This window comes from Tupaia chinensis, unplaced genomic scaffold (genome assembly GCF_000334495.1).
Source record: "Tupaia chinensis unplaced genomic scaffold, TupChi_1.0 Scaffold138060_1, whole genome shotgun sequence".
Classification (NCBI taxonomy): Eukaryota; Metazoa; Chordata; class Mammalia; order Scandentia; family Tupaiidae; genus Tupaia; species Tupaia belangeri.
The window spans coordinates 912,076-926,518 of record NW_006197961.1 but is presented as its reverse complement, the minus strand read 5'-3'; the positions used below and the strand labels follow the sequence as shown (position 1 = coordinate 926,518).

Below are 14,443 nucleotides of genomic sequence, written 5' to 3'. Positions count from 1 at the left end.
TCACCCCCCAGGGAAGATGGCCACGCCGCAATCCCTTCTCCTCCATTCTCTTCTTGGGATCTTGGGCACGCATGCACACGCGCCCGGCGTGAGTTTTAAGCCACCGGGTCTCGGATGTGAACCACAGTCAACTACATGGGAGTCCAGCGACATAGCCATTACGCCAACTGCTGGTCCCCACATTTTATTTTTGATCCGTTCATCCACTGACAGGTGGGTGCATAGGTTGCTTCCACAGCCTGACTACTGTGAATAATACTGACGAGAACATGGGAACGCAGGGACCCACAGATGGCATAATGGTAATATTGCTGTACTCCCATGTGGTCAACCACAGTTCAAGTCCCGGACCTGGTGGCTTGAAACTCATACCAGGTGCGTGTACATGCATGCCCATAATCCCAAGAGGAGACTGGAGGAGAAGGGATTCTGGCGTGGCCATCCCCTCTGGGGGTGATTTCTCACTTTCTGTCTCTGTCTTTCTGGTGAGTGAACGAACCCTATAGCAAAAATATTTCTAAAAATATAAAAGAAGAACGTGAGAACACAGAAAGCCCTCAAATGACTTACAAATAAAGCCTAAAACAGCACCATCATTAGCTCCACAGTACTGGTCTCAGCAATGATTTCTTTGGTTAAGACATTAAAAACGCAGTCACAATGGCTTATCGCTGGACTCCCAAGTAGTCGACTGCAGTTCAAGTCCTGGATGTGGCAGCTTTAAAACTCACTCCGGGCACGTGTGTGTGTGCATACCTAAAATCCCGAGAAGAGAATGGAGGAGGAGGGATTGTGGTGTGACCAACCCTCTGGGAGGTGATATCTCATCTTCCCTCTCTCTCTGGCTAGTGCATGCACCTTATGGCAGAAGTCTAAAAAAGAAAGAAAAAAATAAAGATGACGTTTCTAGAGCCTTGAGATACAAAGTGACTTGCTCACCTGCCCAAGGTCACCTGCTGATTAATGATGGAACTAGATTTTGTTTCTTTTTTTTTTAATCATTTTATTTAACTTTATTTATTTTTTTTAATTTGACCACAAAGGGACAGAGAAAGAGAGAGAGAAAGCAAGCCACCAGGTCCAGGATTCGAACTGTGGTCGGCCATGTGGGAATCCAGCACCCCCAACCAGCACGCCACCTGCCGGCCCCTGGAACTAGGTTTTTGACATGACTAGGAATTGTGGGGCAGGGATGGTCATAGGTCTTCTGCCCGCCATGTTCGGCCCCTTTCTCCCTCTTGACCTATAGAACATCCTCTCTTCACTCCTGGGGCTCCCTTGGGTCTCAGTCTTCTTGGCCAAGCCCTTTGGAGACCTGCAGGTCTGGGCACATCTTTGGGAACTGCAGGGACTGGGACCAGAAGTCCTTGACTGGGCAAGCCCATGAGTAGCTGCCCCTGGGGTCGACCAGATGACTATGAAGGAAGTGTCCTTGGCAGGGAGGAGGGGAAATGCAGCTAGCAGCTACATGGTGAGAATGTGCCCCTTCCTCATGGCCACACTTATGGCACTGAGTGTGACAGGGCCTGATAGCACAGCGCTGAGCTAGCTCCAGCCTTCTTGGCTGGTTTCTGGACCCCATCCTCCTCCTTGGAAGGGTCCCCTGCTTTTTAGGGTTAGAACAGGAGCAAATAGCTTATCACATAACACGTGTTGTTTGCAGGGCCTGTTGCCTGCTCAGTGTTCCACAAATATGCATAACTGTTACTTGCATTCAGGGGAAGCTAGAATCTAAGTTTTTATGGAAAATGTTCCAGTGTTTCAATGTGAACTGGTAAATTCAACTTCTTTAGAAGTAGACTTTTCTTTTTGTTGAAAGAATTATTTCATTTTATTTATTCATTCATTCATTTTTATTTTGACCTGAAAGAGACAGACAGAAAGAGAGAGAGAAAGTGAGAAAGCAAACCACCAGGTCCGGGACTAGAACCATGGTCAGCTATGTGGGAGTGTCCAGCACCTTCTCCACCACACCACCTGCTGGTCCCGAAGTGGACTTATTTCTTTGTGAGCAAGAGAACAGAGACAGACCTCTCCAACAGAGTCTTTATGCCATGATTTTCCCACCCCTCAGCCTTATCCAGCCCCAGATCATGAACACATATGTACCTGGTGTGTTCAGGGAGGTCCTCAGACATGAGCCCAGGATCTTCCCATGTGGGTCACCCTCACAGAATGTGGTGTGACCTCTCCTTCACCGTCTGACCTCCATTTCCATTTTTATATATGCGGCATAACCTCGTATGGTCCCTGGGGTGCTAACTGGAAATCTCTGCTTAGAATTTTGCTAATAGAGAAGCCAGTAGGTGGCATGGTGGTTGAGGGTTAAGGGCACTGGACTCCCACATGGTTGACCCGTAGTTCATGTCCCAGACCTGGTGGCTTGCTTTCTCACTTTCCCTCTCTCTCTCTCTCTCACTCTGTCCCTCTCAGGTCAAATTAAAATAAATAAATAAAGTTACATAAAATAATTCTTTAGGAAAAAAAAAAAAGGAAGAATTGGGAGCAGCAGGTGGCGTGGTGGTTAAAGGCACTGGACTCCCACATGGCTGACCACCATTCAAGTCTTGGATCTGGTGGCTTGCTTTCTCACTTTCCCCCTCTCTCTCTGTCTCTCTCTGATCAAATTGGAAAATAAGGGAACCAGCAGTTAGCGTAATGGCTATGTCACTGGACTCCCACGTAGTCGACCGCGGTTCGCGTCCCGGACCCGGTGGCTTAAAACTCACGCTGGGCGCGTGTGCGTGCATGCCCAAGATCCTGAGAGGAGAATGGAAGAGAAGGGATTGCGGCATGGCCATCCCCCCTGGGCGGTGATTTCTCACTTCCTGTCTCTCGGTCTCTCTCTGTCTGTCTGGTGAGCGCACTCGCCCTACAGCAAAAACCTCCCCAAAAAAAAAAAATGGAAAATAATAATAACAAAGTCAAAAGAAAATAAAAATAATTCTTTAAAAAAGAAAGAAATTTGCTAATAGGAAGGCCGTCCTTCAAGGTGTTTAGGTGACAGCCTTCGAGGTGTTTGCCATGTTCTGTGCCTGGCAAGGGGAGTGGGCTAAACCTGCTGGATAGGTGAGTGGATGACTAGGTCAACACATGATAGAATGAGTAAATGATGAGTGTGTGAAGGAAGGAAGGGAGGGAGGGAGGGAGGGAGGAAGGAAGGAAGGAAGGAAGGAAGGAAGGAAGGAAGGGGCTAGTCAATGAATGAGTAAGGGAAGAGTGGATGGATGGATGGATGGATGGATGGCTAGATGAGTAATACCTCATGAATAAATGGTGACACATGCATAAATGGGGCCAGCAGATGGCGTAGCAGTTACACCACTGGACTCCCACATGGCTGACCGCTGTTCGAGTCCTGGACCTGGTGACTTGAAACTCATACGGGCACGTGTGCGTGCGTGCCCAGGATCCCAGGAGGAGAACGGAGGAGAAGGGATTGCAGCATGGCCATCCTCCCTGGGGGATGATTTCTCACTTTCTCCCTCACTCTCTCTGCCTCTCTCTTTTTGTTTAGAGGTTTTTGCTATAGGGTGCATGTGCTTGTCAAAAAGACAGAGAGAGACAGAGACAGGAAGCAAGAAATCACTCCCTGAGGGGATGGCCATGCCACAATCCCATCTCCTTCGTTCTCCTCTCAGGACTTTATTTTTAACATTTCACGTATTTTTTATTTTTTTATTTGACCAGAGAGGGATAGAGCAAGAGAGAGAGAGAACGAGGGTAAATGAGAAAGCAAGCCGCCAGGTCTGGGACTCGAACCTCGGTCGGCCAAGTGGGAGGCTAGTGTCCTTAACCACCGCGCCACCTGCTGGCCCTGGTCTCAGGATTTGTCGCACACACACACACAGACACACACACACACACACACACACACGTCTGGCATGTTTCTCAAGTTACCAGGTCCAGGACTCAAACGGCCATGTGGGATCAAGTATTGTAACCACCATGCCACCCTCTGTCTCCTCCACAAGAGTATTAGTCCCAGGGGGGCAGGGTTTTATTACCTAATGCACCCTGAGCATCTAGAACAGAGCCTTACACACAATAGGTACTCGATAAAAGCTTCAGAGCAAACATGTGTGCAGGCATCAGGGCCAGCAGGTGCCATGGTGGTTAAAGTGCTGGATTCCCACAGGGCCGACCACGGTTCGAGTCCCGGATGTGGTGGCTTGAAATCACATCAGGTATCTATGCATGCATGCATGCATGCCTAAAATCCCAAGAGGAGACTGGAGGAGAAGCGATTACAGTGTGGCCATCTCCCATGAGGGGTGACTTCTCATTTCCTTTCTCCTCTTTCTGGTAACATACACTCTATTTTTTTAAAAAAAGAAAAAAAAAAACACTTAAAAAAAAAGTGTTTTTCTGACTGAATGCCTTCTTATCCTTTTGGTAGATACCTAGGAGTGGAATTGCTGGGTCATATGGTAGTTCTATTTGTGGTATTTTTCACAATTGCTAAGACATGGAACCAACCCAAATAACCATGAACAGATGAATGAATTGAAAAAGTGTGGCACATATACACCACGGAATACTACTCAGCCATACAAAACAATGAGACACTGGCATGTGATTAAAAGTGGATGAATATGGAAGATTTACTGCTAAGTGAAGCAAGCCAGACTATGAGAGAGAGGCATTGTATGTCCCCACTTAATATATATTGAATATCTCAGCTCTGTGGCAGAAACTGAAAGATTGGGAGGTATAAAAACATAGAGAGCAACTGTTTCTACTAGAGACAGTGTAAGAGGAGGGTGGGAAATGGCGACAGGTAAGAGGGAGGGAAGCAAAGGAAGGAGAAGTAAAATATATTTTTTTAAAAAATTTTTAATTACTTATTTAATTTTATTTATTCATTCATTTATACTAATTTGACCAGAGAGAGACACAGAGAGAGAGAGAGAGAAAGTGAGAAAGCAAGCCACCAGGTCCGAGTTTCAAACTGTGGTCAGCTACGTGGGAGTGTCCAGCACCTTAACTACCACACCACCTGCTGGTCCCCCCCCCCAAAAAAAAAATATATATATATTTTAAAATATGTGCAAGGCAGAGAGCACAGCTAGTACATTCTTAAAGGGATTTCAATAGAAAACTAAGGCCCTAGCCTCATCTCATCATTTAAGCTATCCATGCATATTTCTGAAGCTCTGTTGCCTGAGGCTGCACTGGGGACCCTGAACAGAGAGTTTTGCTTCATCCTGCCCTGTGGTGTGACTTCCCCCTCCACCAAGAAGCATCAGACATGGCCTGGAGTTGGATACATGGAAAATTTACTCCACCAATGGAGAGGATACTCCCTATTGACATCTTGAACTTTCATTGGTTATTTTTAGGGACAGTGTCTTCTTCTACACTCCCTCTCTGCAAAACTAAGCCTGTGGGTCATGCTAGTTCCCTTGGGTCTGAGGGCTTGCTGGGGAAGCTAATGGATCCTCTGGCCACAGTCCGTGCCTGGGCTGCACACTGGTAAATTTCCTCTGCAGAAGCAGCAGGAACAGCCTGAACCTGACTTTCTCCATTCTTTCCCTGGCAGGGTCTCCCTTCGCCCGAGCCAGCATAAAAAGTGCCAAGCTGGAGAACTCGACTTTTTTTCACAAAAAGGAGAGAAGGATGCGTTTCTACATCCGCCGCATGGTCAAAACTCAGGCCTTCTACTGGACTGTGCTCAGTCTGGTAGCCCTCAACACGCTATGTGTTGCTATCGTTCACTACAACCAGCCCGAGTGGCTCTCCGACTTCCTTTGTGAGTACTACCTAGTCCCACTCCTGCGAGATCCCTGATCCCTTCCTCACACCCTTTTTTTCAGTTCTCTTCTGTGGTATTTTTTTTTCCTTCTTTGATCTTATATTGATTCTGCCCTCTTGTTTGGCCATTGATACAACTGTGTCTGGTGCCAATGTTGCTGCTGTCACAATAAGAGAGCCTATCTTCTCAGGCCTGAGAGTTAGAAGCTGCAATTCAAGCCACCAAATGCTTCAGTGGTCCATTTTTAAGAAAGAGACTTAGAGGTGCTGGTAAGGAGAAAAAGATAGGCCAACAAAACAACCAGATAGAAACAGAAAACATACGTATGAGATAGTTTCAACAATTCCACGGAAGAAAATGCAGAAAAAATTATACATGGATTTCAGAAACGTTTTGCACCATGACAAACTCGTGCTTTCATTCCATCTTTTCACAAACTATTTGAAGTCGCCTCGTATCGTTTCTGCTTGTGTCATTGCAAATGTCAAAATAAAGTGTGATTAAAAGATGGGGTTGCCCTAGAAACAGGAAGTGACCTGTATGTTGTCTACATTTCCTCTGCTTGTTTCCAACTTTCTCCTTCTTCTCTTTCCTTTCAGACCTACTTTTCTCCTACTTTCTTTCCTGCCCTTATTGGCTTCTTTATGCCTGGAATTCATTCCCAGGAGATATCCTCCAATAGCTGTGAGACTATCTTGCTCCTTCAGTGGTCACCAGGTCCCCTCTGGGTCCATTCCCCAGATTACAGAAATTAGCATAAGGGAACCTGCAGTTAGCGTAATGGCTATGTCGCTGGACTCCCACGTAGTCGACCGCGGTTCGCGTCCTGGACCCAATGGCTTAAAACTCACGCCAGGTGCATGTGCGTGCGTGCCCAAGATCCCGAGAGGAGAATGGAGGAGAAGGGATTGCGGCGTGACCATATCCCCCAGGGGGTGATTTCTCGCTTTCTGTCTCTATGTCTCTGTCTGTCTGGCTGGCGAGCACACGCGCCCTATAGTGAAAACCTCTCCAAAATAAATAAATAAATTAACTAATTAATTAATTTTTTAAAAAAAGAAAGAAATTAGCATAAGATAACCTCAACATTGAGGGTTAGGTGGAGGTTAGAAGTGGTTTAAAGTGGGGACACCTCCGACCAGAACTGAAAAAGTAAAGTGCTCTGAGGAATCAATAAGATCAGTGACTAGACAATGCGTCGGGCAAGTAGATACCCTTTTCTAGCTGGTGGGCCCTGAGGGAGAACTTCCCAAAACCTTTTTATGTCTACTGACTACCTTCCTGGTTAGACTGATCACACTAGCCTTCTGATCTGGTTCAGAATTGACCTAGAATAACCACGAGAGACAGTCAGGTTTTAGACCCAGAAAGACCTAGCACCTAGTCCAGGTCTCTGTCTCCTTGTCACCCTCATTGTTGCCCATCCCATTGGCTGACCCCCCACCCCTCCTTCCCAGGACACCCCTCAGGGACCAGTTCTCCTTCTAAGAGCCCTGACCTAGTTCCATCCTTAGTAATTGCATTCAGTCCCTCCAGAGTCTCCTGTAAACGAAGACTCTATTTCTTGTCTTAACCTCCTCTGATAGACTATTTTTAATCTCCTAGCTTCTGCCCACTAATCACCATTCTGTCCTGGTTTGAGAGCAGAGAATTGGAACTTCCTGCCTGGAGCCTGAATGTCTCTCAAAGTCCTTCATTACCCCCACTTGCCAGTTGAGAAAACTGAGACACAGAGAGGTTAAGTAACTTGCTCGAGGTCACACAGCTAGTAAATGATGAGACCAGGATTTGAACCCAAGGAAGTGGGCTCCAGTATCCAGGCTGTCTCTAAGGATAGATCTAAATTTATTCTAGGTGCCAGATGACAGAGATTTGCAATGCCATCCCTGTGACCCTGAACGGGTCGTTACCATCCTCCATTGATCAAAGATGTCTTCCATTATAAGACATGCCTTTATTTTTACATACCACTAAGAAAGACAATAATGCCACCACCTAAACGAGGACATACTGGTCACAAGCTACACCGCCTCAATTTCAGAGCTGTCAAAATGTGAAGGAAAGTGTGTGTCTTGGAATCAGTGAAGTGGAGTTGTTTTTCTGGGTCTTAGACTCCATCTGTACTGGGTGGAAATTGGATTCAGTGGTCCTGAAAGTGTTCCCGGCTAGGAGAGTTGAGCTGCCTTGTGAGAAACCCTGAGTTCTTTAGGTCCAGATCTCTGAGATGAGAGACTTGCCCTGAGATGCAAAACGAAAGACCACAAACATTTGTCAAGTAGGAAAAGAGAACTTTTCAGAGGAAAGGGAAGATTTGGGGGGGGACCAGCAGTTGGCATAATGGCTGTTGCTGGACTTCCATGGAGTCGACCACGGTTTGAGTCTCGGACCTGGTGGCTTAAACTGATGCCGGGCACTTGTGAGTGCGTGCCCAAGATCCCGAGAGGAGAATGGAGGAGAAGGGATTGCGACATGGCTATCCCCCATGGAGGGGTGATTTCTCGCTTTCTGTCTCTCTGTCTCTTTCTGTCTGTCTGGCAAGTGCACGCGCCCTATAGCAAAAACCTCTCCAAAAAAAAAAAAAAAAGGAAAGGGAAGATATTTCATAGAAAAGAAATACACCTCATGCCAAAAGGTGGGCATCTTCCAGAGAAGGGCAACGGCACTGGGTATGGGGTTAGGTCTTACATTTATTCTAAGAGTCAGTAACGAATAGTGAGCAGGGGAAGGTCTGTCATAATATCTGGCTTCTTTGTTTGGGCCTTATGGGTTTTTCTAGGGTTTGCACGTCTTTCCTGTGAGGAATTCAATGACCTAATCATGCATGCCTAGTGTGGTCTTTGAAGCATCCATATCTGGAAGAACTGCCCGATTAGTTTCTTGCCCCCATGAGAATTAAGATGTTGACCTAGCATCCCATCCTGGTGGGGAATGTCAGCGTGTATGTATATTTGGGATGGCAGGAGGGAAGATAACCTTCCCTACATGGTTTTCTTGGGGACTAAAGAAGTACAATGAGAACTGCCTCGTCTTCCCGGCACCTGGAGCTGGTTGGGAGGAGGGGATCCTTGCAGAGGGTCTAGTTGAAATTGTGATTGATGTGGCACGCATCCTCCTTCTATTATCGTAGGGTTAGCTGCTTGTTTCTAGCCAACTGCCTATCACAAAGGTTCTTTCCGGCCCACCAATGCTTTACATGAGTCATCTCCCGGGTCTTGAGCTTCAGCAGATATTGTGTTGCCATGGCAACTGGAGGACGGTCACCTCAGAACCTCTTCGGCCCTCCCAGAGTTGCTTCTGGTGGGTCCTGGAATACATTAGAGGTTATGCAGAGTTCCTTTACTGATATTATCCTAAGAGACCCTAGAGTTTCCCTTAGCTACTAGGAGCTCCTGGGGCCAGCAGGTGGCAGGATGGTTAGGGCACTGGACTCCCACATGGCTGACCATGGTTTGAGTCCTGGACTTAGCAGCTTGAAACTCATGCTGGACACATGTGCATGCCCAAAATCCTGAGAGGAGAATGGAGAAGGGATTGTGACGTGGCCCCTACATTTCTATTCTTATTAAATCCCCCAATCACATCACCCGCGGGTGATTTCTCTCTCTTTCTCTCTCTCTCTCTCTCTCTCTCTGTCTCTTTCTGTTCCTCTAGACAGAGAGAGAGAGAGAGAGAGAGAGAAAGAGAGAGAAATCACCCGCGGGTGATGTGATTGGGGGATTTAATAAGAATAGAAATGTAGGGGCCAGCAGGTGGCATGGTGGTTAAGGGTGCTGGACTCCCATATGGTCAACCATGGTTCAAGTCCTGGACCTGGCAGCTTGATTTCTCACTTTCCCTCTCTCTCTCTCTCTCTCTCTCTCTCTCTCTCTCTCACTCTGTCCCTCTCTGGTCAAAATCTAAAAAAACAAAAACAAAAACAAACAAACAAAACACACACACACACACACACACACACACAAATAAATAAAGTTAAATAAAATAATTCTTTTTTAAAAATATTTTTAAAAAAGAACAGAAATTTATTTTCTCACAGTTCTGGAGGCTGGGAAGTTCAGGATTAAGGCACTGTCTGGTTGGGTTGTCTGGTGAGGGCTGATTGCTACTTTGTACCTTGAATGCCTCATCTGTCTTGAGCACACCAACATTGTGTCCTCATGTAACCAAACCTAATTTCATTCACAAAGACTCCGCCCTCATGACTTAATCACATCCTGAAGACCATCCCATTGATGATTAAATTTCAACACAAGTTTTGGGAGGGCATACAAACTTTGAAACCACAGCCACCTCTAAAGAGAATTAGTTATGTGGTCATTGTTAGGACGTTTGTGGAAGTTGGTTGGAATCGTTCTTCTTTCCTTTCTGTATGTTTTCTTCTCAGAAGCTCTTACGACCTCTTCTGCTTCTCCCCATGCCCTTCCTAATGCCTCATCTTCCTACCCAACCCAGAAATCCCTCTCTGATAAAGACCTGGTTTTAGCCATTTCTTTCCTGGAGCAAATGAATATATATCTCCATTTTACCCTTCCCTGAGCCATGTGCCCTTTTACGCCTCCTCCTCAAAGTACAAAAAGCTTTGTCTTGCTCAAGATAAGATAGGGTTTCCAGGGGACATCAGCCAAGTTTTCCAAGTGGACAGAGAAGCCATGTCTTAGATGGGTTGTCTGTGGTATTCCAACCAAGTCCATCACAGGATTACGAATAGGACACCATTATGATTTCCATTTCTTTTTCTTTTCTCTTCTTTCTTTTTATTTTTTGCCTTTGGACCTCAGGCATATAAAAGTAGATTAAGCCTAACTCTGAGATTATAACACACTGGCTATATGTGGCCTATGGTTATTTTATTCATTAGCCAGGTAGATCATTTTTTAAAATGTAGTACACATTACAGGAACCACCAGCCAACACAAAGCTAGGTCCTTGGCAGTTACCTACATCCAACCCTTCTCATCAAACCAAGGCATACGCTCTAAGGTGGAAGCCTGTTAAAGATTTTTTTCACTCCTTTTGCTCTGAGGTTGGTTGATTGGTTGATCAGAGAGTAGGAGATGATCATTCCTCCATCCCTTGAACAAGAGGGTAAACTGAGGCCCAGAGAAAGGAAGCCCTGCCTAACTTTTGGCCAATCCAACCAAAGACCACTCTTTTTCTCCCTGCCTGTCAGGATAGACAAGGCATAGGGTTGCTATTAACCAAAAAAAAGCAGAGCTCCCTGGATTCCCCACCTAACCTTCTGTCCGTTTCCTCCTTCTCTCTTCTAGACTATGCAGAATTCATTTTCTTAGGACTCTTTATGTCCGAAATGTTTATAAAAATGTACGGGCTTGGGACGCGGCCTTACTTCCACTCTTCCTTCAACTGCTTTGATTGTGGGGTAAGTGCCCTGGTTTCTAAGGGGTTCGTTTCTTCAGTTCTTGCCTCGAAGGGCTGATACCTGGGGACATCAGAAGAGGAGAGATAAAGTCACCCCTGGGTGTGAGAGACTTAGAGAATGCTGAGGAATGAGAGGACAGCTGCAAACATTGAGGAAGATTCAGAGCACCTTCTCAGCTACAGCCAATGGGAGAGAAAGTGTAGAACCCCTTTTTGGAAAGCACAAGTGTGTGACCCACAAGTTTTACCACTAGGAAGCCATCTTTTTTTTTTTTTTTTTTTTAAGAATTATTTATTTGGGACCAGCAGTTGGCATAATGGCTATGTTGCTGGACTCCCATGTAGTCGATCGCACTTCAAATCCCAGACCCGGTGGCTTAAACTCGCGCCAGGCGCGTGTGCGCGTGTGCCCAAGATCCCAAGAGGAGAATGGAGGAGAAGGGATTGCGGCGTGGCCAACCCTTCTGAGGGGTGATTTCTCACTTTCTGTCTCTCTGTCTCTCTCTGTCTTTCTGGCAAGCGCATGTGCTCTATAGCAAAAAACCTCTTCAAAAAATGTATTTATTTATTTATTTATTTATATTCATTCATTCATTCATTTATTTTAATTTGACAAGAGAGAGATAGAGAGAGAAAGTGAAAAAGCAAGTCACCAGGTCTGGGACTCAAACCATGGTCGGCCGTGTAGGAGTATCCAGCGTCTTAACCACCACGCCACCTGCTGGTCCCCAGGAATTCATCTTAGAGCAACTCATACAGGTGCCCTAGGAGACAGGAACATCCCTGGGAAGGAAATTAGTGTTGATAGCAAATAAGGGGGGGGGGAATATCTGCCACAGGGCAGTCAGATCTATTTGCCTTGATCCTAATCATCTCAGAAAGACTTCCCAATGGGGCCAGCAGGTGGTGTGGTGGGTAAGGTGCTGGACTCCCACATGACAGACCACGGTTCAAGTCCTGGACCCAGTGGCTTGAAAATCACACCAGGTGCATATGCATACGCTCTCTGCTAATTAAAAAAAAAAAGACCCTACTTATGCAGTACTTACTATGTGATAGACACTAACTCATTTAATTCTTATAGCAACTGTGTTAGACAGATATCATTATCACATCATCCCTGCTACAATAAAAAAAAAAAAATCTAAGGCACAGAGAGGTTAAGTGAAATCACAAAGTTAACATGGGTAGATTTGAGTTGAGAATCTGAGCATTTGTGCTTCTATCCACTCTAAAATCCTGCCTTCCTAAGCCATGATTATTTGTTTTCTTACTTTGCTTTTATGACTTTCTTCTATTCCTCCTTAAACAATTTTCCTTCTACTACACAGTGAATTTAACTCTTATCTGCTACAACTCTCTATCAATCCTCTTAATTTTAATCAATTTCATAAATTCAAGGCATGAAGACAAAGAACACGATGCTAAGATATTACACAAAAGCTGAGAGTTGACTCTGAATGTACTAAACATGCCATAATATGAATGGATATATCTGAGTGACCTTTTCTGTTCTGAAATTAAAAAAAAAAAAAAAAAAAAAAAAAAAAAAAAAAAAAAAAAAAACACAAACAAACAAACAAAACACTATGCTCAGTTAAAGAACCAAACACCAGGGACCAGCGGATGGCATGATGGTTACATCACTGGACTCCTACCTTGTCGAACACAGTTCAAATCCTGGACCCAGCAGCTTAAAACATACTTCAGTGCATGTGTGTACACGCCCAAAAATCTCAAGAGGAGAAGGGAGGAGAAGGGATTGCAGCATGGCCACTCCCCTTAGGGGGCAGTGGGCATGATTTCTCGCTTCCTGTCTCTCTGTTTCTTGGGCAAGCACACACGCCCGATTGCAAAGACCTCTCTTAAAAAAAGAAAAAGAAAAAGAAAAAAAGAACCCAGATACCAAAGGTCACATCTTGCATAATTCCATTCGTATGAAAGGTCTAGACCAGGAAAATCCACAGAGACAGAAAGTGGGTTAGTGCTTACCAGGCGCTGGGGGAGGGGGAATGGAATGGGGAGTGACTTCTGACAGGGTCAGGGTCTCCTTGGGGGCTGATAAAAATGTTCTGAAACCAGACAGAGGGGATGATTGTTCGATATAATGAATGCAAAATGACACTGAACTGCGCATTTAGAAGAGTTTATTTTAGGGACCAGCTCGTGGTGCAGTAGTTAAGGCGGCCGGATCCCACATGGCCAACTGCACAGATCACGTACCGGACCTAGTGGCTTGAAAAGTATGCAGGGCGTGTGTGTGCATGTGCGTGTGTGTGTGTGTGTGTGTGTGCGTGCCCACAATCCCGAGAGGGGGGTGGAGGAGTGACACTGTAGCCTGGCCATGCTCCCTGGGGGATGATTTTTCTCTCTCTCACTCTCTCAATCTCTCTCAGGCGAATGCTGGACCCTGTAGCAAATTTGTTCTTAATCTTATTTATTTATTTTTTTGGAGACCACGCCACCTGCTGGTCCCCAGGAATTCATCTTAGAGCAACTCATACAGGTGCCCTAGGAGACAGGAACATCCCTGGGAAGGAAATTAGTGTTGTTAGCAAATAAGGGGGGGGGGAATATCTGCCACAGGGCAGTCAGATCTATTTGCCTTGATCCTAATCATCTCAGAAAGACTTCCCAATGGGGCCAGCAGGTGGTGTGGTGGGTAAGGTGCTGGACTCCCACATGACAGACCACGGTTCAAGTCCTGGACCCAGTGGCTTGAAAATCACACCAGGTGCATATGCATACGTGCCGAAAATCCCAGAAGGAGAGTGGAGGAGAAGAGGTTGTAGTGAGGCCATCCACCCTGAGCCCCAGACCTGGCAGCTACAAAATCACACCAGGCACGTGTGCATGTGTGTCTAAAATCCTTAGAAGAGAATGAAGAAGAAAGGATTGTGGCATGGCTGTCCCCCCGGGGGGTGATTTCTTACTTTCCCTCTGACTGTGTCCCTGTCTTTCTGGTGAGCACACACGCCCTATGGCAAAAACCTAAAAAATAGAAATAAATAAAAATAGGTCAAGAACCTCAAAAACACTATGCTGGGACCAGCAGTTGGCGTAATGGCTATGTCGCTGGACTCCCATGTAGTTGACTGAGGTTTGAGTCCCAGATCCAGTGGCTTAAACTCACACCGGGCACGTATGTGCGCGTGCCCAAGATCCCGAGAGGAGAATGGAGGAGAAGGGATTGCGGCATGGCCATCCCCCCCAAGGGGTGAGGTCTCACTTTCTGTCTCTCTGTCTCTCTCTGTCTGGCATGCACACGTGCCCTATAGCAAAAACCTCTCAAAAAAAAAAAAAAAAAAAAAA

General features: G+C 45.9%; 1 protein-coding gene across 1 annotated transcript in view; it reads left to right on the top strand.

Annotated features, from left to right (window-relative positions):
* CACNA1A (calcium voltage-gated channel subunit alpha1 A) overlaps window positions 1-14,443 on the top strand; it is a 335,330-nt gene that overhangs the window by 186,726 nt on the left and 134,161 nt on the right. The window contains exons 11-12 of the mRNA XM_027776775.1: window positions 5,543-5,752; window positions 11,020-11,155. Of these exons, the coding sequence (XP_027632576.1) occupies window positions 5,543-5,752; window positions 11,020-11,155 (346 nt within the window). The remainder of the gene's footprint in view (window positions 1-5,542; window positions 5,753-11,019; window positions 11,156-14,443) is intronic.